At 35.9% G+C, this 24,584-nt stretch overlaps 3 protein-coding genes and 1 pseudogene across 4 annotated transcripts; 2 read left to right on the top strand and 2 right to left on the bottom strand.

Annotated features, from left to right (window-relative positions):
- The first annotated feature begins 664 nt into the window (after positions 1 to 664).
- Positions 665 to 7,896, top strand: LOC143544619 (protein TOPLESS-like; annotated as a pseudogene). The gene is made up of 26 exons (XR_013137282.1): positions 665 to 764; positions 1,292 to 1,387; positions 1,464 to 1,643; positions 1,726 to 1,839; positions 1,925 to 2,083; positions 2,176 to 2,353; positions 2,448 to 2,571; positions 2,703 to 2,809; positions 2,891 to 3,059; positions 3,157 to 3,270; positions 3,838 to 3,903; positions 3,975 to 4,048; positions 4,135 to 4,230; positions 4,329 to 4,424; positions 4,639 to 4,766; positions 4,850 to 5,084; positions 5,168 to 5,332; positions 5,426 to 5,533; positions 5,602 to 5,748; positions 5,836 to 5,946; positions 6,021 to 6,200; positions 6,281 to 6,409; positions 6,500 to 6,595; positions 6,828 to 7,016; positions 7,328 to 7,485; positions 7,571 to 7,896. The product of XR_013137282.1 is annotated as a protein TOPLESS-like (transcript).
- Positions 7,897 to 9,479: 1,583 nt separating this feature from the next.
- Positions 9,480 to 12,086, top strand: LOC143544615 (uncharacterized). Its single transcript, XM_077036678.1, has 10 exons — positions 9,480 to 9,770; positions 9,876 to 9,941; positions 10,504 to 10,684; positions 10,757 to 10,953; positions 11,048 to 11,098; positions 11,164 to 11,255; positions 11,340 to 11,476; positions 11,552 to 11,628; positions 11,702 to 11,806; positions 11,908 to 12,086. Exons 1-10 carry the CDS (start codon positions 9,480 to 9,482, stop codon positions 12,043 to 12,045), a joined length of 1,335 nt encoding a protein of 444 aa, XP_076892793.1. The 3' UTR covers positions 12,046 to 12,086.
- A 1,264-nt stretch (positions 12,087 to 13,350) lies between these two features.
- LOC143544621 (uncharacterized) lies at positions 13,351 to 15,508 on the bottom strand. Its single transcript, XM_077036682.1, has 6 exons — positions 15,335 to 15,508; positions 15,117 to 15,241; positions 14,544 to 14,640; positions 14,357 to 14,466; positions 14,202 to 14,276; positions 13,351 to 13,510 (listed from the first exon to the last, which is right to left on the bottom strand). Exons 1-6 carry the CDS (start codon positions 15,402 to 15,404, stop codon positions 13,460 to 13,462), a joined length of 528 nt encoding a protein of 175 aa, XP_076892797.1. The 5' UTR covers positions 15,405 to 15,508; the 3' UTR covers positions 13,351 to 13,459.
- A 3,048-nt stretch (positions 15,509 to 18,556) lies between these two features.
- On the bottom strand, positions 18,557 to 24,050 carry LOC143544612 (pyrophosphate-energized vacuolar membrane proton pump 1-like). The gene is made up of 8 exons (XM_077036675.1): positions 23,805 to 24,050; positions 22,238 to 22,812; positions 21,360 to 21,739; positions 21,190 to 21,276; positions 20,222 to 20,552; positions 19,201 to 19,611; positions 18,869 to 18,928; positions 18,557 to 18,778 (listed from the first exon to the last, which is right to left on the bottom strand). The coding sequence occupies exons 1-8, from the start codon at positions 24,043 to 24,045 to the stop codon at positions 18,575 to 18,577; spliced, it is 2,289 nt and encodes a 762-aa protein (XP_076892790.1). The 5' UTR covers positions 24,046 to 24,050; the 3' UTR covers positions 18,557 to 18,574.
- Between the last annotated feature and the right edge of the window lie 534 nt (positions 24,051 to 24,584).

The following is a 24,584-nucleotide window of genomic DNA, read 5'->3' as shown; positions in this document are numbered from 1 at the left end:
TACTTTTAAATTAAAGTTGAATGATTACAAGTGGACGTGTATGCCAAAACCAGGGGTATAAACATACTTTTCCTGATATATTTAGATACCTTTTACTAAATACAGCCCACGAGTGGGTGCATCATGTTACTCTCACCCCACTTCTCACGATATTATCCCTAAACACGAATACTCTTCTCATCTACTCACGTCCCAATCAATTTCTCGGTCTTGGTCTTAAATATTAACCAAACAAACACCAATAAAACTGTTCAAGTTTAACAACACATCATGGGACCCACACTCTGAGCCCTAGCTTTCGTCATCCCACGCCGTCCGATCATCTGACCTCACTGACACACTGGGTCCCACATCTAATGAAGGGCTGATATTCTCCGTTATTATGAGCATGCAAGTACTCTATCTTTACTTCTGTTTGGAGTATCCAAGCCAAGCCGATGCACGCTGTCGGTTGAAGATTCCAAGCCGATGAGCCAAGCCGGCTTATCTTCCACTGTACTTATCATAAGCTTGAGACCACTTATCAATATGGCCAGTTGCTTAGAAGGTGATAAGTGAGTGTACTTATCATCCAAGCTCTATAAAACTCACCATTTCTGCAAGTGATGTCGTGTTTTTTAATTGTTAATTTTCTCCGCACGATAGAGTAGAGAGAGAAAGTTAGGAGAGAGAAATATACATATATCTAAATATAGAGATAGATTTTCTGGATCATATATATCTGTTTTATCATCAACAGATCTTGCTTGCTAAGGTTTGCTAAGGTGAGTTTAATTCTATCTTCTTGTTCTTGTTTCTTCAAGAACATGTTTTGTTTTTTGTTTTTTAATTTAATTTAATTAATAAAAATATTAATAATAATAATATTTTGTTTCTCTGTATTCTAGGTATCCTTGCTTTTTAATTCCCATTTGTGTTACCCTTTTTCTTTATTTTTGCATCTTAGATTCCCAGTGGGTTAAAGCTGCTTTCTTTTTCTCTGATCCACCACACGAATTTTAATTTTAATTTTAATTTTAGTCTAATTATTAATACAAATAAAAAAAATTACAGCTTTTGTTTTTTGATTGCTGTTCATATCTGTCGGTGCATGCTCAAATATTCTTGAAAAAACAGGTTCTTTTTGTTGTCTGGTTAATTTGTAATTTAAATATCAGGGTTTGCAGAGGATCTGATTTTTTATTTTTTTTTTGGGTTAGAAAAAAATAATTTTTACTAATAAATATTGTTTTTTTGTTTTAGGGTTTTGTAGATCTGCTTTCTAAGAATGTTAATTGTTGTGTTGATTTAGGAACCAGAGGATTGCAATGTCTTCCTTAAGTAGGGAGCTAGTGTTCTTGATCTTGCAGTTTCTTGATGAAGAAAAGTTTAAAGAAACTGTGCACAAGTAAGTCTTTTGCTTTACATTTTCTTTAATTGTTTTAAAAAAGAATATTAATTTCATGGGTTTATTATAACTATAGGCTTGAGCAAGAATCAGGGTTTTTCTTCAACATGAAGTATTTTGAGGAAGAAGTGCACAATGGAAATTGGGATGAGGTTGAGAAGTACCTTTCGGGTTTCACTAAAGTCGACGATAATCGGTATTCCATGAAGATATTTTTCGAGATTAGAAAGCAAAAGTATCTTGAAGCATTGGATAAGTAAGCCCTTCTTATTTCTTGAGTTAATAATAATAATTTCTTTTGATTATGAATTTTTGAATAATTATGTTGTCTTTGATAGGCATGACCGGTCCAAGGCGGTAGAGATCCTTGTAAAGGATCTTAAAGTGTTTGCTTCATTTAATGAAGATTTGTTTAAGGAGATAACTCAGTTGTTAACTTTGGAGAATTTTAGGTACATTACAAATGTTAGCATTTTGTGATTTGTTAAAGATATGTTTAACCCTTTATAATTTTGTATATATTTGTTTACATTTTAGGGAGAATGAACAATTATCCAAATATGGTGATACTAAATCGGCTCGAGCTATAATGTTGGTTGAGCTTAAGAAGCTAATCGAAGCAAATCCCTTGTTTCGTGACAAATTGCAATTTCCAAATCTTAAGAATTCAAGATTAAGGACTTTAATAAACCAAAGGTAAACCTTAAAGTTGTTGAGATGTTTTTTTACTATGCGTTGTAGGTCTTCAATGGTAGTTAATGTTAGTTGTTTGTGTAATTGTATCACAGCTTGAATTGGCAACACCAACTTTGTAAAAACCCTAGGCCAAATCCGGATATCAAAACGCTATTTGTTGACCATTCGTGTGGTCAACCGAACGGTGCGCGTGCTCCATCGCCTGCAAATAATCCACTTCTTGGAGCATTACCAAAAGCTGGTGGCTTTCCTCCTTTGGGTGCACATGGGGTGTGTAATCTACATTTGCCCCTAACCTTTCACCATTTTATGATCTTTAAAAAATAATATTATTGTATAATTCGCTTTTGATTTATATTTTCAGCCGTTTCAACCTGCACCGGCTCCGGTACCAGCTCCACTTGCGGGTTGGATGTCTAATCCGCCAGCTGTATCTCATCCAACGGTTTCTGGTAGTGCCATTGGTCTTGGTAGTCCCTCTATTTCAGGTAATGTAAATGATTCTTTACACCATTTTCTCATTGACCCGTTGACCCGTTAATACTTTTCATTGACCCATTGAACCATCAACACTTTTCATTGACCTGCTGACCCATTTCATATTTTGACCCGCTTGCAGCTGCTTTGAAGCATCCAAGAACTCCAACAAACCCTTCTTTGGATTACCCGTCTGCAGATTCTGATCATATGAGCAAAAGAACAAGAATCATGGGGATAACTGATGAGGTTAGTTCATTTCATATAAGTTATAACATCATTTATCTTATTAAAGTTTAGTTGTAACAAATTTTTGTTGCTGGAAAACAGGCAAATCTGCCAGTTAATGTGTTGCCTGTCACATTCCCGGGGCATTCTGGTCATAATCAAGCTTTTAATGCACCCGATGACTTGCCAAAAACCGTTGCACGAACGTTAAACCAGGGTTCATCTCCTATGAGCATGGACTTTCATCCTATTCAACAAACATTACTTTTAGGTAATTAATAATTATTTGTTTGGTCTTTTTATATCTTTTTTTGTCATGTCTTGAAGTTTTGATGCTGACATGTGGCATAAATGTAATGTTGCATCAGTCGGGACAAATGTTGGAGACATAGGATTGTGGGAAGTTGGTTCTCGGGAAAAACTGGTTCTTAAAAATTTCAAAGTTTGGAATCTTAGTGCGTGTTCGGTGTCGCTTCAGGTATGTAAAGATCATTAACTAGTCATAATATGAGTGTGTTTGACATTGCTTTTTAAGAGTAATAGCATGGCATGGAGTATTAAATTACCAATCAGATAATGAGTTGTAACAAAATGGCGTTTGCATGCGCTTCTGCTGTTTGAAATTGTGATAATCAGTTGTTTTGGTGTTTGGAAAATGATGCCTGTGCAAAGATTTACTTGTAAAGTTACCTATGGGTGTGAATTTCAGATACGACACGAAAACGCGACACAATATTTACGGATTTTGACCAGTTTTGGGTCCTAGCCTGTTTACCTAAAAGGGTCATGCTCGTGTCAATCCAGCGGGTTCATGGGTTGACCCGTTTAATTCATTTATTTTTTTATTTATATTTTTAAAATGTGTTTTATGTCATAAATTAAATTGGTTGGGTATTTTATGCCAAAAATTTAAATATGAAATTGACATAAAATTTTCAAACTAAAATGTAATTGTTTTATCTTTTATGTACATTTGTATTTTTTGTTGTAAAATTTTAACTTTAAAGTATTAATATGCGAAAAAGCCACACACGATTTTAGGCTTGAAGTCGTAATTGTTTAAATGCAGGCTTCAGTGAACCGTGTAATCTGGAGTCCAGATGGTTCATTGTTTGGTGAGTCTCACTAACTTATAGTATGATAAAACAATAAATACAATCCTTTTAATTTCTTGTTATATGAACAGGAGTTGCATATTCAAGACACATTGTACAAATATATTCATATCATGGAGGCGATGACGTGAGACAAAATGTAGAGGTAGTGCACTCGGTTTCTTTATGTGACTGCTAAAATTTGCATAAAATGCATAATACGAGTATATGACACGTTTTTCTTTTTTGAAGATTGATGCGCATGTTGGTGGAGTAAATGATCTTGCATTCTCTCATCCAAACAAACAGCTATGTGTGATAACTTGCGGGGATGACAAAACCATCAAGGTTTGGTTATGACCGTGCTGTATAATATATTTTGGTCTGTTTATGTACAATTATATATACTTACAATAATCAAGATTTTCTTGATTTTGATGACATAGGTTTGGGATGCAGCAACTGGAGTAAAGAAGCATACTTTTGAAGGACATGAAGCGCCCGTTTATTCTGTATGCCCCCACTATAAAGAGAATATTCAGGTAACTTTATCTTTTTGCAGAATTTCAATTATTAAATTAAAAGTTTTTTTCAAGGGAGTCCAGAACAGGGGTGTTTCAAAAAGCCAGCGGCTCGTTTGGTTCGGTCTGTAAACGAACTGAGCCTGAGCCAAGATTTGCTCGTCGCTGGTTTGCTGGCTTGCTCGTTAGCTCGTTTAAGTTGAAGTTTAAAAGGTAAAACTTTTTTGTTTTTCAGTTTATATTTTCGACGGCTCTTGATGGGAAGATAAAAGCATGGTTATATGATAACATGGGGTCAAGAGTTGATTACGAGGCTCCCGGTAGGTGGTGCACAACAATGGCATACAGTGGTGATGGAACAAGGTTGACCAGTGCATATATGCTACTCATAAAGCTTTGACCTTCTTTGACTTTCTAAGTTTTGACTTTTTTTGGTCTTATTTCAGGCTTTTTTCATGTGGGACCAGCAAAGACGGAGAATCACACATTGTTGAGTGGAATGAAAGTGAAGGGGCTGTAAAAAGAACGTATCTCGGCTTCCGTAAACGATCATTAGGCGTTGTGCAATTTGATACAACCAAAAACCGCTTTTTAGCAGCTGGTGATGATTTTTCAATTAAATATTGGGACATGGATAATGTTCAGCTTTTGACAAGTGTTGATGCTGATGGAGGTCTTCCGGTAATACATTCGTTTCACAACAAACAGAAACAAACCGGTTTGACTAACTCACTAATGACCAATCTAATATTGTTCTTAATTAGGCGAGTCCACGAATCCGGTTTAATAAAGATGGTGCTCTTTTGGCGGTTTCTACTAATGACAACGGTATCAAAATTTTAGCAAATTCTGATGGTGTTCGGTTACTTAGAACTTTCGAAAATCTTTCTTTTGACGGGTCTGCTTCAAGAACTCCTGAAGCAGCAAAGGTAGATTTATTAAGACTAATTAGTACATGATCATAATTTTCTTGTTACATGTTATATAATTATATTCCCTTTAAATGATATTTTAAACTGCAGCCTACCATAAACGTGTTATCTGCTGCCGCCGCCGCCGCTAGTAATTCTGCATTAGCAGAAAGGACTGCACCCGTTGGATCCATCATCTCTGCAGCGGTTAGTGCTCGTGTTTGACTTTGACAGCGACTAAATTGTCATACTTCATAGTGTTAAAATAATAATTATTGTGAATGTAGAATGGGGATGCGAGAAGCTTGCCAGATGTGAAACCTAGGATTGGGGAAGAATCTAATGACAAATCAAAGATTTGGAAACTAACTGAGATTAACGAAGCTTCTCAATGTCGGTCGTTAAAGCTCCCCGAGAACATGAGAGTAACAAAGGTGCGATTATATATTTATATTGTGATATAACTCTTTTTACTAGTTTACAATTTACAAAATTAACGGGAAAGTTTATTGATCATACAGATATCAAGATTGATATATACAAATTCAGGAAATGCTATTTTAGCATTAGCATCAAATGCTATTCATTTGCTATGGAAATGGCAGCGTAACGACCGTAATTCAAGTGGCAAGGTGAATATTAATTTACTGACTAAAAGAAAATATTACAGTGACATGATTTCATAATGTAAAAATATTTACTGCAGGCGACAGCTGGCGTTTCGCCACAATTATGGCAACCTTCAAGTGGGATTTTGATGACTAATGATGTGGCAGAAACTAACCCTGAAGAGTCTGTTGCATGCTTTGCTTTGTCTAAAAATGATTCTTATGTTATGTCGGCATCAGGAGGAAAGATTTCTTTGTTCAATATGATGACATTCAAGGTAATATTTTGTTTATCCTTTTGACTTTTGAGGTCAAACAGACCAGTTGTTGTAATTTTGACTTTTGAGGTCAACTGCAGACAATGACAACGTTCATGCCACCTCCACCTGCAGCAACATTTCTTGCTTTCCACCCTCAAGATAATAATATTATAGCAATTGGCATGGGTGACTCGACAATCCAGATTTATAATGTTCGTGTTGATGAGGTAAATAAAGTACACGTTCTTATAACTTTCTGTTGAATTTTGTTCCCAAATATTTTATTTATGTAGAGAATACCATTTTTTGTTGTGAAGGTTAAAAGCAAGCTTAAAGGTCACTCAAAAAGAATCACGGGTCTCGCCTTTTCTCATGTGCTAAATGTCCTAGTCTCATCCGGTGCTGATGCTCAGGTTAGTAAAGATCATGAAAGATTCATTCTTTATCGAATATTTATAAAATACCACTTAGAATTTTCATTTAAGATTTTTCAAACGAGCATAAGTTAAAAGGTTTTATGATGTATTCTTATTATAGATCTTGAAAGATTCGTTCTTTTGTAGTCATAATAAAAACCCACTTAGAATTTGCATTAAAGATTTATCAAGCACATGTAAATTAATGGTTTATATGTTTACCACTTAGATTTGTGTATGGAGTTCTGATGGATGGGAAAAACAGAAGGCCCGATATGTTCAACTCCCACCGGGGAGAACACCATCACCACAATCTGACACTCGGGTACAGTTTCATCAGGATCAAATCCATTTTCTTGTTGTTCACGAGACCCAACTCGCCATTTATGAAACAACAAAACTAGAATGCGTAAAGCAGGTAGTATTTCAACTCTTATTCTTTGTAACTTATGATAGGGTCTTTTGCATAATATACATATGAATTTTCACTCGTGTCTTGTTAAGTCATTGCGTTTTTTTGTACATCCAAGTCGTTAAAAGATTGTTTTTTGTTCATCATAGAGTATTTTATCATTGACCCAAAAGGGATAAAAATCTTTTACATCAAGTCCATATAACGACTCAAATATGGTACAAAGGACAATAAACCATCTTTTAATGACTCAAATGTGACAAGTTAACAATGTGGTTAATTGACAATGTCATCTTTCTGAATTGATCTTTGTTTAGTGGATTCAACGGGAAAATTCAGCACCGATATCACATGCAACATTTTCATGCGATAGTCAACTGATATATGCAAGTTTCTTGGACTCAACTATCTGTGTGTTTACTGCTTCTCACCTTCGCCTTCGATGTAAGATCAATCCATATGCATATCTCACAAGGTAAAATAACCAAAAACATAATTTTTGGTGTTTCTTAAACATAAATCATGCTCATTTTTTATTAAAAAGAACTGTTTCTTAACAGTAACGTGCATGTGCACCCGATGGTGATTGCCGCTCATCCACAAGAACCGAATCAGTTTGCATTAGGACTTTCGGATGGAACTGTTCATGTTTTGGAGCCACTTGAATCCGATGGCAAATGGGGGGTCCCACCACCTGCTGATAATGGGTCCACAAGCACAGTACCAGCTACACCGCTGACTGCTGGTGGTTCAGGATCTGAACAACCCGCCCAGAGGTGACTTGGTTGCATCTAGTTTTGAGTAAACGTTTGGTTTCTGTGCAGTTCCAACTTTGTAGTTATGTTGCTGGTTCTAGTGTTGTGGATTTTTTTATTTTTATTTTTTGTTTTTTCTTTTGGTTGCAAGTGGCAGTGCATGTGGTTTAGTAGGTGCATTGACTTGATCTAAATACTTGTGTAAGATGTTGTGAAGGGTAAATGCTAATAGTCTGATGTTATTTCTCAATCTTTTAAATGAAACCATATATTGGTTTGTTTTTTGATTATACTGCTTCTGGTGGTGGTTATATAAAAAGATCTATAAAATGATGCATGATTTGCTTGTTATAGGTTTTAAATAATAATTTTTTTTCTTTTTTTTAATGTTTTTCACTTTTTTTTATTACAAATTTCACAAAAACAAGCCAACCTTGCTATTGAGAAGCCAGCAAGGGTTGGAAAAAAACACCATCAACTACAATTTTTTTGGAACGACACCAACTACAACTACACAGCAAAGTACTTTCCATTTAGCTCAAATCAACATTTAAGCTTCGAGCCCTATTTTAATCTACAAGAAACTTAGCACTTTGATATATTCTAGAATATTCTCAACCTTGATCGGTTTGTAATTGAGGATAAAATTATTATAAGCCCTCTAAATATACCAACAAGCCACCATGATTATGCACTACACCAACTTCCTTTTAAGCTTAATATATGAATTATGCTTATTGATAATAATAATAATAATATCTTGAATTGATAACGCGTATATTATGGGGGATTTCACACCACGTTCTAATGCTTTGACACACCATTGAGGCTACAAAACAAGAAGTAAATGTGGTCAACGGACTCACCTGAAGCCACCAACCGCTACACAGCCTGTTAGTCCTTTTCTCTTTATCAGGTTTTCCGCAATAGGAAGGCGATTTACAAGTGTCCGCCATAACATTCACTTTTAACAAACCCCAATAATTCAATTCTAAGAAGTTTTTTTAGAAAGCAGCTCAACTTGATAAAGAAGCTTTTTAACAGATGTCATTGAGAATGTACCCGAGTTATCACCACCCCACACCCACTTATCTTGATTGGCTTAAATTTGAAACTGTAGAGTTTTCTCAACAACGCAATTAACTCGATCACTACATTACCATACAAAGGTTGCCTTCTCTAGTCCCAATATAAAGCAGTCTCCCATCTCGATCCTTACATCAAGCACCCACCATCCAACCCTTTTCTTCTTCCAAGTCAAATAAATTAGGAAATAGGTTCCTTAGCAGGATATAATCCAACCAAAAACAAACTTTTAACCCATTCCTCACTTCAACTTTGATTACCTTGTATAAAACCTAAGAAAATGCAAGAAAGTTATCAATTTTTGCTATCGTTTCTTATTTCACTTGCATCACTTTAACGGGCCACTAACCTACTCAGTCATCTTCATTCTTTGAGTATTAAGACCACCTTCATAAGTAAACCCACCCATCGTATGTGAGAAACCGAATTGCCTAACCTGAAACCTCCGATTACAAATTTTAAAAAGAAGTATTTGAGTGGGTGTGAAATGAAATTAAAATTAATTATAGCAAAATATCTAAGAAAGCAATCAATCAATATTACACACGCCTCAATCCACAGCGGATAAGCCCTTCGTGTTCTGCCCTACTTTCATAACCCCTGGACTGGACTGGACTCACCACCGGCTATGGCCTCCACGTCGATTAACTTAACCACCACCTTCACCGGACTTTTCAACCTTCACAAAACCAAAACCTCACTCACCGCCAACTTCTGGAGAAGTATCCCTTTCCGCCGTGAAAGTTTGACGACAACCGTTAGTTTATCCACCAGGGCAAAGCGATTCTCACGCAACTTATCCGTTGCCGCAACCGCCACGCCGACACAGCAGGACGAAGATTCCGATGTGTTGACGAAGATTCCTCCTGACGATCGGATTCCGGCCACGATTATTACCGGTTTCTTAGGTTCCGGCAAGGTTATCATTTCTCCTAACTTCTTCTGATTATTATTATTATTATTATTATTATTAGTTTCTGTGCAATTGATTGTTAAAACGAATGCTTTCTTTGTATTTGAACAGACGACGTTATTGAATCATATACTTACAGCTCATCACGGCAAACGGATTGCAGTTATTGAGAATGAGGTAATAATAATATTATTATTACGCTCTTCTTCTTACCTTTATTTACTACAAATGGAGGCGAATTAGGGCTTTGTATTTCAGTTAGCTGCTACTTTTATATGAATAATAATTTGCTTTGACTTACAAGAGCTCGAGCTCGACTAGTTTTGCCCGCTTTTTCCAAAACATGAGTTCAGCTCGTGAGTCGTGAGTCATTTTTTCAGGCTCGAGCTCATTTATTATTTGTTAATTAATTTAATACATATTTTATTATTTTATATGTTTTGAGAAAACTTTAACAAGCCTAAGCTCGTGTCCAGTGCCTTAAAAAGCCAAAGCTTGGCTCAAGCTCAGTTGTGTAATGTGAAATTAATGTGTAGAAGTCCAAAAGGAGTTAAAACTTGAAAGTACATTAGGCTTGTCAAGCCTTAACGATTTTCCGATACAAGGCCCGAGCTCGGGCTCAATAAGGCTCGGCTTGTTTCGAGCTTTTTATCAATTCGATCTCGAGTAGCTTGGCTTGTTTACATCCTTAATAATTGCTTCGTTTATATGGTTCCAATGGTTTGAATTGCATTTGTAGTATGGAGAAGTGGACATTGATGGATCATTAGTTGCTGCAAAAGCAGCTGGAGTGGAAGATATTATCATGCTTAACAATGGCTGTCTGTGCTGTACAGTCAGGGGTGACCTTGTTAGAATGATAGGAGAGTTGGTTAGTAAAAAGAAAGGAAAGTTTGACCATATTGTCATAGAGACTACAGGTATGAGACAAATCAAGAATGATTAATATTGATTCAAGATTTATGCTTATCTTATATCTTTATAATTTGCAGGACTGGCGAATCCAGCACCAATTATACAGACATTTTATGCTGAAGATCAGATTTTTAATGATGTTAAGCTGGATGGTGTTGTCACGTTAGTAGATGCAAAACATGCTAATATTCATCTGGATGATGTTAAGCCAAAAGGTGTTGTTAATGAGGCGGTAGAGCAAATTGCTTATGCTGATCGTATTATAGTGAATAAGGTATCTGCTATTAACACCTTTTGGCTTCAGTCATTAAATATTTTTTGTAGTTTTTGTTCAATTGAATCATGGGATTTTTTATATTTGTTTTTAGACTGATCTTGTTGGAGATAGAGAGATCACTTCTTTGGTTCAGCGGATAAAGGTACAGAGTTGGTTATTTAGTTAATATTTCATGCTAATCTTTACCTTAATGACACTTAAATACAGGGCATAAATCGTATGGCTGAATTAAAACGTACTGAGTTTGGGAAAGTGGATTTGGATTATGTTCTTGGGATAGGAGGCTTTGATTTAGAAAGGTTATTTGCAGTTTTAATTTTCAACAACTATGACGCATTTTAATAAAATGATTGGTTGATTTGACATATTTATATATTTGCTAGAATTGATGCTGCTATTGAGGATGAAGCTTCAAAGGAAGATGACCACCATCACGAGCATGATCATGATCATGACCATGAACATCATGATCACCATCACCACCATCATGAGCATGAGCATGACCATGACCACAAGCACGGTAACCCAAAGCTTATGTTATTCATTTATGCATAATAATTGGTTTCATGAAGTAATGTTCTTTTTTTCTGTTTAGAACATCATGATCATACCCATGACCCCGGGGTTTCTTCTGTCAGCATAGTTTGTGAAGGAAGCTTAGATCTTGAAAAGGTTGGTTATGTGGTTAATTTAAACTCTCTTATTGTATAAATTGTTAAAAATACTCTCTTGCTGTTTTTTGCAGGCTAACTTTTGGCTTGGTACATTACTAATGGATAGAAGTGAAGATATATACCGCATGAAAGGGCTTTTATCTATTGAAGGAATGGATGAGAGATTTGTTTTCCAGGTGAGTTTGTGATACCAAGAATGCAACAAGTATCTAAATTTGTGATATATTTAAAACTATTTATTAAAATGATTATTGAATAAACGCGCCTTTGTAAACAGGGAGTGCATGACATATTTCAAGGGTCACCAGATCGGCTGTGGAAACCGGATGAACCGAGAGTAAACAAGATTGTGTTCATAGGGAAGAATTTAGATGCTGAGGAACTAGAAAAGGGGTTTAAGACATGTTTACTGTGAGCTACTTACCGAATTATATGTTATGACGAGATTGTTAAAAGTCGATACGGATAGTTTTAACGTGATGGTGGTTTTTGTTGTATGATAAGAAAGGAGTTATAAATCAAATGAGTCTGAGATGCATCCTGGACTTTGGCTAAGATGAATGCTGATTTAGTCTTCTCAAACCTGAATGAATTTATCTTCCTTGGGACTGAATAAGTGCATGCAGATGTGGGTCTGCAAACCCGAATGAATTTTATGTTTGTAAGGATTTCAATTGTTCTAAGGCTATTTCTTTTGGGAAGGTTGCATTGTGGGTAGGTTAAGAAATAATTTCTGGCATTCATTAGAAAACGAGCAGGAAGCCTTGGCATTTTGGACGAAAATACCCTTATCACCGGATGACGTCAGATTGTCTATAATCCTAAGCACCGGTGATTCCGGTGACTTATTTATATGAGAGCCAAGTGTGTTAATATTATCACTTGGCCTTAGGAAAAAATCGGACGACTGAGAATGGTTGGAAATCTGGAACGGATAAGATAATCTGATCTGACGGTCAGGAGATAAGATGCCATTAAGATTATGAGCGTGTGTTTTTTCAGGAGACAGCTGTCCACGTGTCAGAAACTTCCGTGTTTTACGTGTTAATGATTACTTTTTGAATTTTTATCTTTGTCAGTAATAATGATGTCAGTGAATCTGACAAAGGCTACCGTGGCCATCATTTCAATGTCTCCTTTAACGTTTATATTTGAAATTCAAATTAATTATTATTTTTTAAGAATTATTTTATTATTGTAAATTCCATCAGTCTTTATTTTGCACATGGACGTCCATATATTTTGTTTTATGTCTATTTAAGGAACGTATGATCTTTTCCATTTTAAGTCATATTCAAAGTTGTCTTTGGAACATAACTCCTCTAACGTTAAGGACCCAACGTCTTCAAAAATTAATCATAGCTCCTCTAATGTCTTACACGACTTCGTATCTCTTTGTCTCAGAACAATTCTAACAAAATCATACACTGCTTCTGATTCAATGGGTTGTAGCTCTTCATCCAGACATAGATGATTTGTTCAATGGTTTACGTGAATGTCTGCCTGTTGATTCAGAAGACGACTGACAGTTTCTATTTTTTGTTCTTCATTTGTACTTTGTAATTCTGGGTAATAATAACGCACTATGATTAGCAGAGCCTAAAAGCACTGTGATCAAAAGAGTAAACAGCAGGAGTTAAGACAAAACATTAGATTTACTTATCACCAATTTTACATATAAATCCACCAGTTCATTAATTATAAACATTTATATGCACATACTTTCTCCTTATTCATAATTAGGACTGCTTCTATGGCAATAGAAACAGTTTTAAACGAGTGCGGAAAACATATGTTGAAATTGTCAGCTTCATGGTTTTTATCTCAGTCTACTCAACAGGGACTTCAACCTCCATCTTCAATCCAGGATGATCAAGAATCTAAAAAACAAATTCACAATAAAAAAAAAAAAATCAATTGTCAATGTGTCATCAAGGCCTTAACAAAGTCATTAAAAAATATAGGTATATTGGTTTTTAATGGTCCCAACTATTGTCTTTTGGTCACTGCTGGTCCCAACTAATGAATTGGCTACTGATGGTCCCAACTTTTAAATTATTTGTTCCTAATGGTCCGCGACAAACAGAATCCTAACGCTGTTAGTTTCAGGTCGTCGGGAAAACGTTTTTGGCCGGAAAATTCAAATTTGTTGCCGGAAAACACCACTTGAACACCGCAACCACCGCCAATTGACTCACCGTTAACCAACTACCACCACTTGAGCACAATCAACCGATTCCGATGATGGTTCTAAGGTTTCCGGCGACCTCAATAATTGGGGATTTTACTAGAAAAAGGTTTCTAATGGTCCGATACGAAGTTACCAAGATGTTTGGGACAAAAATGTTGAATTTTCGGGAAAAAAGTTGAGTTTTCCGGCCAAAACGTTTTTCCGGCGACCTGAAAGTAACGATGTTAGAATTTTGTTAGTCGCGGACCGTTAAGAACAAATACTTTAAAAGTTGGGATCATTAGTAACCAATTCATTAGTTGGGACCAACAGTGTTCAAAAGACAATAGCTGAGACCATTAAAAACCAATATACAAAAAATGTATTGTCATTAAAACAACCTTAACAAAGTCATCCAACAACAAAGAAGAATCTTTACTGTAACCAGCTTCCCGCATCACTTTGATCAAAACCTCCTGCAAATTTCAGCAAAACTTATTAGCACACGTTCCATAATAATTGTAATCTTATTTAGAAAGCGGTTTAAAAATCATGCCTCTATTTGCTTATCTGACATGTACGAGCCACTCAAATCCCGCAACACCTCCATTATGTCTTTGAATGTCACCTTACCGTTGTAATCCGAGTCGTACACTTTGAAGATAACTGATCATATGTGTTCACAAGTGTTAACTAATTAATATCTAAAGGTAAAACATATATTCATAAGGTGTGAAGCTTACGTTCAATCTTTTGAGGCATGCTTGCTTTCGGATTAAAAGCAGATAAGAATATCACAAAATCTTTAAAGTTCAAACCATCCACCATCTTAAGCAATCTCTGTTAAAAAAAAAGGCATTTCATCAACACCTTCTAGGCATCCCAATAAACCTAAAATTAAGGGTGTGTATGAAACTGAAAAAACCGATCCGACAAAAGAAAAAAAAAAGACAAACTGAAGATTTGGTTTTATGTTTTTTTAGAAACAGAACCGAATCAATAGATATCTATTTTTTTATTTTTAACTTTAAGTAATTTATAAGAATTTAACAAATAATGTAATCCAAATATTTTAACCCAAACGCATAATAATCAATTAATTATTAAATAACAAAAAGAGTCAGACCCAAATTCATTATTTTTTGGTCTTTTTTCGGCCTAAAAATTTCAAACTCAAATGGCAAAACCGAAACCAAAACGAAAAATTCAAATTGAAGGGTTCAAAACACAAAATTTCCGTTTTTCGTCCAGTTTCCTTCCAGAATCGGCCCATGCACACCCCTACCTAAAACAAAACTAAAAAAAAAACATCATGCCTGGGACAGAGGATTCATTGCAAACTCGGGTACCGATAGAAACTCATCCGCCGATATAAATCCCTTGGCATTCCGGTCAAGTTGGCAAAATCTTTTGTACAAAGAAACTATTTCTTGCTGGGAAACTTATAATATAAACAAACATAAACATAAAGTGAAATAACAACTTATAAGTTACAACATATGGGCGTGCTAAATATGTATAAAGATTGGCTTACATAGATAATTACAGAGTTCTTGAACATCTTCAATATCATATTGAGTTAGTGTGGATGATGCACTACCCATGTTGAAGATAATATTATTATTATTGATATTGATATTTTGGAGTGTGAAGATAGAATAGAATAGGATGGGTATTAATCGATGAAACTAAACTTGTCTTTGCTGATATGACAAACTTGTTGCTTTCTGGTGACGGGCTAATTGATGTTATCAGTGCTTTTATATTATTATCATTCGCATTCTTTTTGTAAAGAAATATAAGGCTGAGGGGTGTGGGGGCTCCAACGGGGGCGCGAGTGGGGGCTCCAGCCAATAATATTGTAACGTGTGGCAGAGAGAGAAACTGGATAAGATGGGTGTTGGAGCCCCCGCTGGAGCCCCTGGCCAGGTGGAGGGGCTCCAGCAGGGGCTCCAGCGGATTTTTTTTTTATTTTTTTATAAATATATTCAAAAAACGTATTATTAAAAAAACTCATAAATTATTAAAAAAAACACACATTAAAAAAAAAACACATTAATATCTAAAAATAAAATAAAAATTAAAGTACTAAAAAAACATTATTCTTATTCTTCGGCTTGGTCTTCTTCGATCAACCTCTTTCGGATACGTTCCTTTTGCTTTTCCATCAGCATTTGATCGACCGGATTTAGGTTACTGAAGTCTCTTGTAAGGAAGTCCAAATCTCTCATTCGACTTTTTTCCTTTTTGTCATTAGAGACCACCTCCATGGTTTTGTTGAATTTATTGAGGGATTCAACAAGATCGACGATGTTTACGGCTCCCCCCTCAGCCGGTTTTTTCCCCTTGGCGTCCCGTCCCAATGGCCGCCTCCTCGGCGGTGAAGACGTTTCCTCCCCCGCAATGTTTAGGTCGAATCCAACGCGGCAATCCGACGCGGCAGAAGTGCTATACGCTCCAGACGAACTAGTTTTAGTTCGTTTCGGCCCTACTTCCGCATCATGGTCCGGCGCCACCAGCTCAACCCACTTGGAACATCTTTTCAACCTCTCCCACAACTTTACATCGTCCCACGTCTTCACCGTCCCATACCTCCGCAAACACTCCTGCTTCCACTCTTCGACAGTGAAATTGTAAACCGCCAAATCATCACTGCCACTTGGTCTCATACGACCGGCGTTCCTGTTGAAAATATTAGTAAACAAGCCGACAAATTTTCTGATTTCGGACCACCGACCCGAAATCATATCGGCGTTTCGCTCTGTACTCCCAACGAGCGTATAGAACGTCTCCCTAACCTTTGTCCAAAAAACCTTGCTTTTTTGGTAGTCGGCTGCAAAATGAATAATTAAATTAGATTTCCAGTTAACTTTTTTATTTAACTTTTTTATTAAAAATCATTTTTAAAAACGTTAAAACAATTACCGCAACGCCGATCCTCAGAAATGACTATCCAAGCCCGACACAAGGCTTCCTTCTCATCCGATGACCACGGAGTGGTTTTCCGTTTCATCCTCGGAGTCGAAGCCGGTCCCGGCCCGTCCGTTGCAAGTTGTTTTTTCCGGTGGACGCGTCTTCTTGCTCCCGTAGCATCACCGTGTGATTCCTGTGTCTCCGGAACAACAAAGTTAGGAGACGGTTGTATGTTGGATGGTTGAAAGCCGGATGTTTCTTGCGACCCCGAAAAAAACATCGATTGGTCTGGTGACGACCATAAATCGTCGTAACTATAACCTGAATCTAGGTTTGGGTACCAATTTCCAGACATGTTTTTAAAAAAAAGTTTGGAAGATTGGTTGATTTTGGGTTTTTTTTTGAAGTTGTGGTAATTGTTTTATGTGATTTTGGGTGTGGCAATTGTTTTAGGTGATATTGGGTTTATATATAGGAAGAATAATTTTTTTTTTATTAAATTAAAGAGCCCAACGGCTCATTTCTGTACTCCCAACGGCTATTTCACGTCTCCCAAGGCTCCTTTACGCCAGCTTGGTCCCGCGACCCACCTTGCGCCTGCTTTGAATTCCGTGCTCGCGCCCCTCTCGCGCCCCGGGGGTGTGGTGCTCGCGCCTGGGGGCGCGAGCGGAGGGGCTCTCGCGCCCCCGCTGAAGCCCCACACCCCTCAGCCTAAGAGCTAGGAACCTGATTAACAATAACTTATGTGATACGACTTTGAATTTTTGATAAAGGTAGGTAGTTAATTAATTAATAGCATGTGCTATTATGGACCATGTTTGTTGCCTACTAATATTTTTTTATTATTATTTTAAGTTTTATTGTCAACAAACTGGATTGGTAAACTGTATGGTTTTATCAATTATGTTGGATAAACGGTCCATATTATTTTTATTATTTATTTTGATTTGTATAAAATTTGATTTTCTAAATGAAATGTCTTTTGTAAAATTATCTTGATATTTGAATGCATGTTTTAACTAAATGTTTCTACCTTTATGATCAAGCAAGCAGGTAAAAACATCATTTTACCTTGAAAACAATGTGAGAAATCAAACTGATACAAGGTTAAAAAAATAACTACGATGTAAAACTAATTTTAGTGGTGACAATCTATGACTCGTCCTTTAAGACGACATCTAACTATTATATTAAAGCAACATGGTTTCCACGTGGTCTTTAATTAAGCTATTCATATAAGATTCCACCTCAACAATTTTCAAAATTATAATTTACACCTAATAAGCTATTTAATTTTAATCTACTTATTATATTATTAAAACAAAATCATTCTTCCATAAGGTAAATTCATAAGATAAAAATATGTTGTATTAAACATATTTTTAGATATATATAAGTATATTTTAATATACTTTTAAGACGACAAGGTATGTTATTACGTATATTATTAAATTTATCCTTTTTGTTTTATTTTTTTAACCACTCGTATATTACACCTAGTGATTAAATAAAACGCAATACATTTAACACAATTAAAGATAACAAGTTTAATAAAAAAACATCACCTCACATGTAAGTTGTAACAGACTAAACAAAATAGATAATAATAATAGTCTATGACAACAAAATAGGATAATAAAAGTTAAAAGGATTACAATCCATAAAATCTTTTAAGTCGTTTGATACCTCGTGACAACTTCGCCAGCTCTAAAATTAACTGCTATGAAATAAAATAGCATCAAGAAACTAACACAACATTCTTAAAACTAAACTCTCTTCTCACAGTCAAAATTACTACTCATACTCAACTACCCCTAAAACAGAAGCCATACATACACTGATACATAAGACATCCTCACCCTCAAAGCTTGAAAAGCAAACCGCCATGAGCAGCAAAGAAGGGTGCGAACACAAGTGACTCTACAGCCATGAGCTTGATCAGAATGTTAAGAGATGGACCAGAAGTGTCCTTCAGTGGGTCTCCAATGGTGTCACCAATGACAGCAGCCTTATGTGGTTCAGACCCTTTCGGTCCAAGGGTCAACGCGTGCTCTGAAGCACCAGCCTGATCAAGATTCACAAAAAAAAGTTAGCTTTTTTAGCAGCAGGAATATAAAAACAGCTTCACTATATTTAAGTTATAATTATCAATCACCTCAATGTACTTCTTGGCATTGTCCCATGCACCACCGGTGTTTGATGCAGAAATCGCCACCTGATATAAGCCAATCAACAAGAAAGTTTAAATTAAACAAAACAGGGTTGTAAGAGATTGGAATGATATATGCAAAGACCACCCTAAATATTAAACTTTTTTTCATTTTAAGTTCGGACAATATATGCAAAAGACCACCCAAAGTGTTCCAACTTATTCTGTCTTTCAACATGATAAGATAATATGCGGGCACTACTGTCTTTAAACATGTATTTTGTCAAATGATGAGAAAAAGGTTAAATCGCTTTGATGGCTTCATTTAAAACACTTACCTGAACACCAGAAACTAGAGCGCCAGCAAGAACACCCGAGAGAGTCTCGACACCAAAAAATGTGCCACCAATAAGAGGAGTGAGCATGACAAGAGCGCCTGGTGGAATCATCTCCTTAATAGATGCATCGGTAGAAATTTTAACACACGTGGCATAATCGGGTTTGGTGGTGCCGTCCATTAGACCAGGGATGGTGTTGAACTGCCTCCTGACTTCCTCCACCATTTTTAAGGCGGCACTGCCTACACTTTTCATGGTCATGGCTGAAAACCAGTATGGAAGCATAGCTCCAACAATTAGACCAATGAACACTTTTGGTGTCAAAACATCAACCACTTGGATCCCTGCTCGGCTCACGAATGCACCAAATAGTGCCAGTGAAACCAGTGCTGCTGAACCGATAGCAAATCCCTGTGAATGCAATAAAACTATATTTAAATATAACTGTATATAATAAATGATAGAAGTAACGGTATCATGTTACATAGTAAGGTCACACAAATACTAGAAAGGTTACACTAGGGCCATCTAAATACCAAAACGTCATTTCCAGTGGTGGCAGTCTCGTATGTGCCTAAAATGACAGAAATGCCCCTAACACAAGAAAAAAGTAGGCATTTTAGGTGTTCGGCAAATCTACAAAAATAGCCCTATATTTTACTTAATTTTAAGCCTACATGTTGACACCATATCAAGAGCATTTATGTCTTTCTAAAAATAGTAAGGCATTTTCATCATCCATCAAGGTTTTTCTAAATCTGAAATTCTGAATACAAAAATGCCCCTAGCACAAGAAAACGATAGGCGTTTTAGTTATGCAATAAATCTCATAAAGGGCTCTAGATTTATAAACAAATTTAAACCTATACCACATTGATACCACATCAAGCCAAGGATATTCACATCTTTCTAAAAAACCAAGCCATTTTCGTCATCCAGCAAGTTATCAAAATTTTAAATACTTACTGACCAATGTATACGTCCAGTATATCAAAATAATAATAATAATAATAATAATCACCTTTCCAATGGCAGCAGTGGTGTTTCCTGCAGCATCAAGTGCATCAGTCCGCTCACGGATCCGATGACTCATACCCGCCATTTCAGCAATGCCACCAGCATTGTCACTGATTGGACCATACGCGTCTATAGCTAGACCAGTGGCAATGGTGCTCAGCATTCCAAGAGCCGCAACTGCAATCCCATACATGGCTGCAAAGCTAAAGCTCACAAAAATGCTGATAGCTATTGCAAATATAGGAATAATAACCGACTTGTATCCCAAAGCAAGCCCGAAAATAACATTTGTTGCAGCTCCTGTCCTACATGAGTCAGCAACATCTTGCACCGGGCTGCAATAATACACAATTAACTTTGAACCAATCTGTGTAAATAAGATTGTAAACAAACCGAACGAACATGAAAGAAGAATGCCTGTGTTCATTCGTTTTACTTTAACCAAACAATTGATCGAGCATGAACAATTAAACGAACAGGGTTTTCTTGTTTGTGTTAATTCACTAAGAAAATGAATGCTTCCGTGTGCATTTATGTTCGTTTGGTTAACTGTATAAACGAACGGTTCATGAATGAACATAACTAAACATAGATGAACGAGCATAACTGTGTTAAAACCGCTTGATAGTAAATGTGAACAACAATGCGTTGGGCCTAAAAAGTTACTAAAGCTAGACTAACCCTGAAATGGGCTTAAAATCTTTAAATGAATATATTAACGAAGTAAACGAACAAACTTAAATAGATGAAAACGAAATGAACGTAAACGAACGAACACACACAAATCATGCGTAAATGAAAGAACGAGACTTGATTTCATGTTCGTTTGTTTAAGTAAATGAACAGAAAATTTTGTTCACGTCTATCCGTTTTCTAAATAAACAAACTTCTCGTCAAATTCTCAAAACGCTTCGTTTAACATTCAGTTCATTTACAAAAAATGGCATATTAGCTATAACAAACAGTGCATACCTATATGCATTGCTGGTGTAATACTCTGTCACAAAACCAATGATGAGTCCAGCCCAAAGACCGACACACACACACAAGAAAAGTTGCCTGCAAACAGATTTTTAAGTTTTTAACCTCCAATATGAAAAAGATTGGAACTTGCAAGTTGCAACTAATCACACTTTTCTTACCAGTTATGTACAACTTTCTGTACACCAAAGTTGAAAATGGTGAAAGATGAAGGCAATGCTATAAAACTGACGATTGCAATCCCGATGGTCATAAGAACGGTTGAAATAATAAGCTGGTTCTTTAGTGATGGCTCGATATCTTTGACAGCTTTAATTTCATAAAAGTCGGTGGCAAAAAGTGTGGTTATCAAGCAAACAATAATTCCAATTGAGCTAACAAGCAACGGGTAGCACATTGCTGTGAACTCATGGTTGATTCCAAATGAAGAAATTGAAGCAACCACAAGTGCAGCACATGATGACTCAGCATAAGAACCGAAAAGATCAGATCCCATTCCTGCTATGTCGCCAACATTATCCCCGACATTATCAGCAATTACCTGAAAACAAGCATAAACTGTTAAAAACACGATCTTCAAAACAAAATACAGAAAATTGCCAAGAAATTCTCTCTCATCAATATGAGTGAAAGTTTTGTTGGTCTCCACATTTTAAATTTTGGAATCTTTAGTAATCTACTAATCTATCTTAGCATTTTTCTATAGGTACAATCGCGACAGGTTGCGGGAAATTGTTCAATCCAAACGACTCAGAATTTTTTATGTGTCAAAGACATCAACCCTAATCCACAATATACTTCAAATCATGCAACCTAAGCACGGCCCATTTTGTTTAAACGCATTAAATTGGTTGACGGTTAATAATCAAGTTGTAAATGCGTTAATCGGGTTGGTGGGTTGTAAAAACATGGATTAAATGGGTCATGAATGGGTTAGTCGATTGACCTGTGTTGGTTAAACATAAAGGCTTTTAAGTTTTAACTAAACTGATTAAACATGACAACCTGAACACAACCATAAGTTATAACTGTAACTTACAGCAGGATTTCTAGGATCATCTTCTGGAATGTTCCTTTCAACCTTGCCAACGAGGTCAGCACCTACATCAGCAGCTTTAGTATAAATACCACCACCAACTCTTCCAAATAGAGCCATTGAAGATCCACCAAGACCGTACCCCGTTATAGCTTCAAAAAGACCTTCCCAATCATCTCCATAATACAACTTAAACAGATTAATAGTAATATAAAGAACCAAAAGCCCGTTTGCAGCAAGAAGAAAGCCCATGACAGCACCCGATCTAAACGCAGTAATAAACGCTTTCCCGACACTTTTTCTTGCTTCAAGTGTCGTTCTTGCGTTTGCATACGTGGCGATTTTCATACCAAGAAAACCAGATAGGACGGATGTAATAGCCCCGAGTAAGAAGGATACGGTGCTAAACAAAGCAGTGGCGAGTGCGGGCTTGCATTTTTTGTGAACATTATAGGTGCATTGTTGACTTTTTGTGCTGAACCCCTCAACAGAACCCAGAAAAAGAAAAATCAAGATTGCAAAAACAACCATGAAAATGCCCACATACTGATACTCAGTGAATAAAAAGGATGTTGCACCTGTTGTTTTAGAATGAACCAGAACACAAAATTAGCAGAAATCACGATCTTTTATAATCAAAAGGTTATTATCTTGGAGATTTAATTTATAGATGCATCATGATGATTATTGTTTCAGTAAGTTTATTTATTGTAGTTTCCTAACCACAAAATTCACTCAAGTTTGTGAAACTTTTATTAATGTTAAAAGTATTAAGTGACATATATAGAACAAATATAAAACTTGACTACTATTTAGTGATTCTTCTTTACAAGTTTAACCTAAAGTGTAGGAAATACTAATAAAAACTCAATAAATAATAACAACCTTTCAAGTTATCTGCCTATCTCATTTAATTTGATCAATTACAAAAAATTAAAAAAAAATCACAACAGTTATCTGCCTATCTCACTAAATAATAACAACCTTTCAAGTTATCGAGCTCGAGCCTTGTATATATATTTACTTTTTAACTCTTATAGACCTGTATGCATTAATTTCACATTGCCAAGCTCGAGCTAAACTTTGGCCCGTTTAAGGTACTATACACACGCACACTCAAACAGGGTTATATCCATCCATTTAAGATTTTCTTAAGATATAAGAAATTAATTAAAAATGCAAATAAGTTAATTAATAACTAATAAATAAGCTGAGCTCGAGCTCTTGTAAGTCAAAAAAAGTCAAGCTCAGCTCAGCTCATTTGCACCCCGAGTGTTTTTATAACTAGAAAGGTGATGGCGACTTTATTAAAACAAGAACTAAACTTGGATACTGTAAAATGATTTAATACTTATTTCTACTATTGATGCTTATATCAATCAGTAAGACTGAGCAAATAAATGACCTAAACAAGCAATAACTTAAATAGATATAAAGATACATTACCAGATCTATCAATAAATATTACTGCCTTTTTAGTCACCAAATAATAACATATTAAACTTAACGAAGTTAAAATAAAATATTAACGTCAGTCAGTCAGTTAGATCTAACTAACTAACTAAGTAACCTTCAGAGATGGCATTCTGAATCTCGGCGCATTTAACGACGACGTTATGTTCGTTAACGCCTTCCTCTTCTTCAATCAAGGAGTCACTGAATCCGTTTTTGTTGTTGTTGGACGGTCCGTTAGGCGTGAGCTTAACTCGTGAGACTAACGCCCATTGGATTAAGGAAAACAGGATACCGATAACGGCGCATAACGGAATAATAATCTCCGTCGCGAAATCTGACAGTAACGCCGCCGCCATTCTATAATCCTGCTAGGGTAAGGTAAGGTAAAGCAGAGGAACGAAGAGTGTGTATTCAATTTCAATTTATAGTGGGATATATTGACAACGGTAACGACTGTAGGGTTTTCATGATAATCTTTTTACTTCTGGATAAAATTATATATTAATAGAAACTTTTTACTACTTACTTTTTTTTATTTGTTGTCTTTCTAAAATTAAAGGTTTATTTATTTGTTATGTTAATAAGGGAAATACAAGTTTAACAAGACTTACTTAGCTTGTTCATTTTAATATGTCAAAGTTTTTCTAGTTTTAGAGACTTGTATATAAAACTCGAGTTCAACTTCTGGATTGTTTTAAAGATTTAAGTTCGTTTATTATATATTTTTTGCCTTCATTATTTTCCTATTTACTTTCATTTTCTTTCTTTTCTTTCTTTAGATGTAACTCGAGAACACAAGGTTTCTTCCCTTCATTTCATTTATTTATTTAAATGAAACCCGTGAACACAATACTCCCTTTTATTCCTTTTCTTTTCTTAAGTGAAACTCGGAAAC

Source organism: Bidens hawaiensis, unplaced genomic scaffold (assembly GCF_021521415.1).
Source record: "Bidens hawaiensis isolate Kalapana, Puna unplaced genomic scaffold, B.hawaiensis_p1.1 tig00013629_1, whole genome shotgun sequence".
Taxonomy (NCBI): domain Eukaryota; kingdom Viridiplantae; phylum Streptophyta; class Magnoliopsida; order Asterales; family Asteraceae; genus Bidens; species Bidens hawaiensis.
The sequence above is the reverse complement of the archived record's forward strand: the minus strand, read 5'-3'. Positions and strand labels throughout refer to the sequence as shown.

Coding starts and splice junctions, on each gene's coding strand:
- LOC143544615 (XM_077036678.1), top strand. CDS start 9,480: ATGGCCTCCACGTCGATTAACTTAACCACCACCTTCACCGGACTTTTC. Junction 10,685..10,756: donor TATTGTCATAGAGACTACAG/GTATGAGACAAA, acceptor TATAATTTGCAG/GACTGGCGAATCCAGCACCA. Junction 11,099..11,163: donor CTTTGGTTCAGCGGATAAAG/GTACAGAGTTGG, acceptor ACTTAAATACAG/GGCATAAATCGTATGGCTGA.
- LOC143544621 (XM_077036682.1), bottom strand. CDS start 15,404: ATGGGTAGTGCATCATCCACACTAACTCAATATGATATTGAAGATGTT. Junction 15,242..15,334: donor AGAACTCTGTAATTATCTAT/GTAAGCCAATCT, acceptor TTATATTATAAG/TTTCCCAGCAAGAAATAGTT. Junction 14,641..15,116: donor CAATGAATCCTCTGTCCCAG/GCATGATGTTTT, acceptor TTTTTTTAACAG/AGATTGCTTAAGATGGTGGA.
- LOC143544612 (XM_077036675.1), bottom strand. CDS start 24,045: ATGGCGGCGGCGTTACTGTCAGATTTCGCGACGGAGATTATTATTCCG. Junction 19,612..20,221: donor CCACTGCTGCCATTGGAAAG/GTGATTATTATT, acceptor TTGCATTCACAG/GGATTTGCTATCGGTTCAGC. Junction 18,779..18,868: donor ATGCCAAGAAGTACATTGAG/GTGATTGATAAT, acceptor AATCTTGATCAG/GCTGGTGCTTCAGAGCACGC.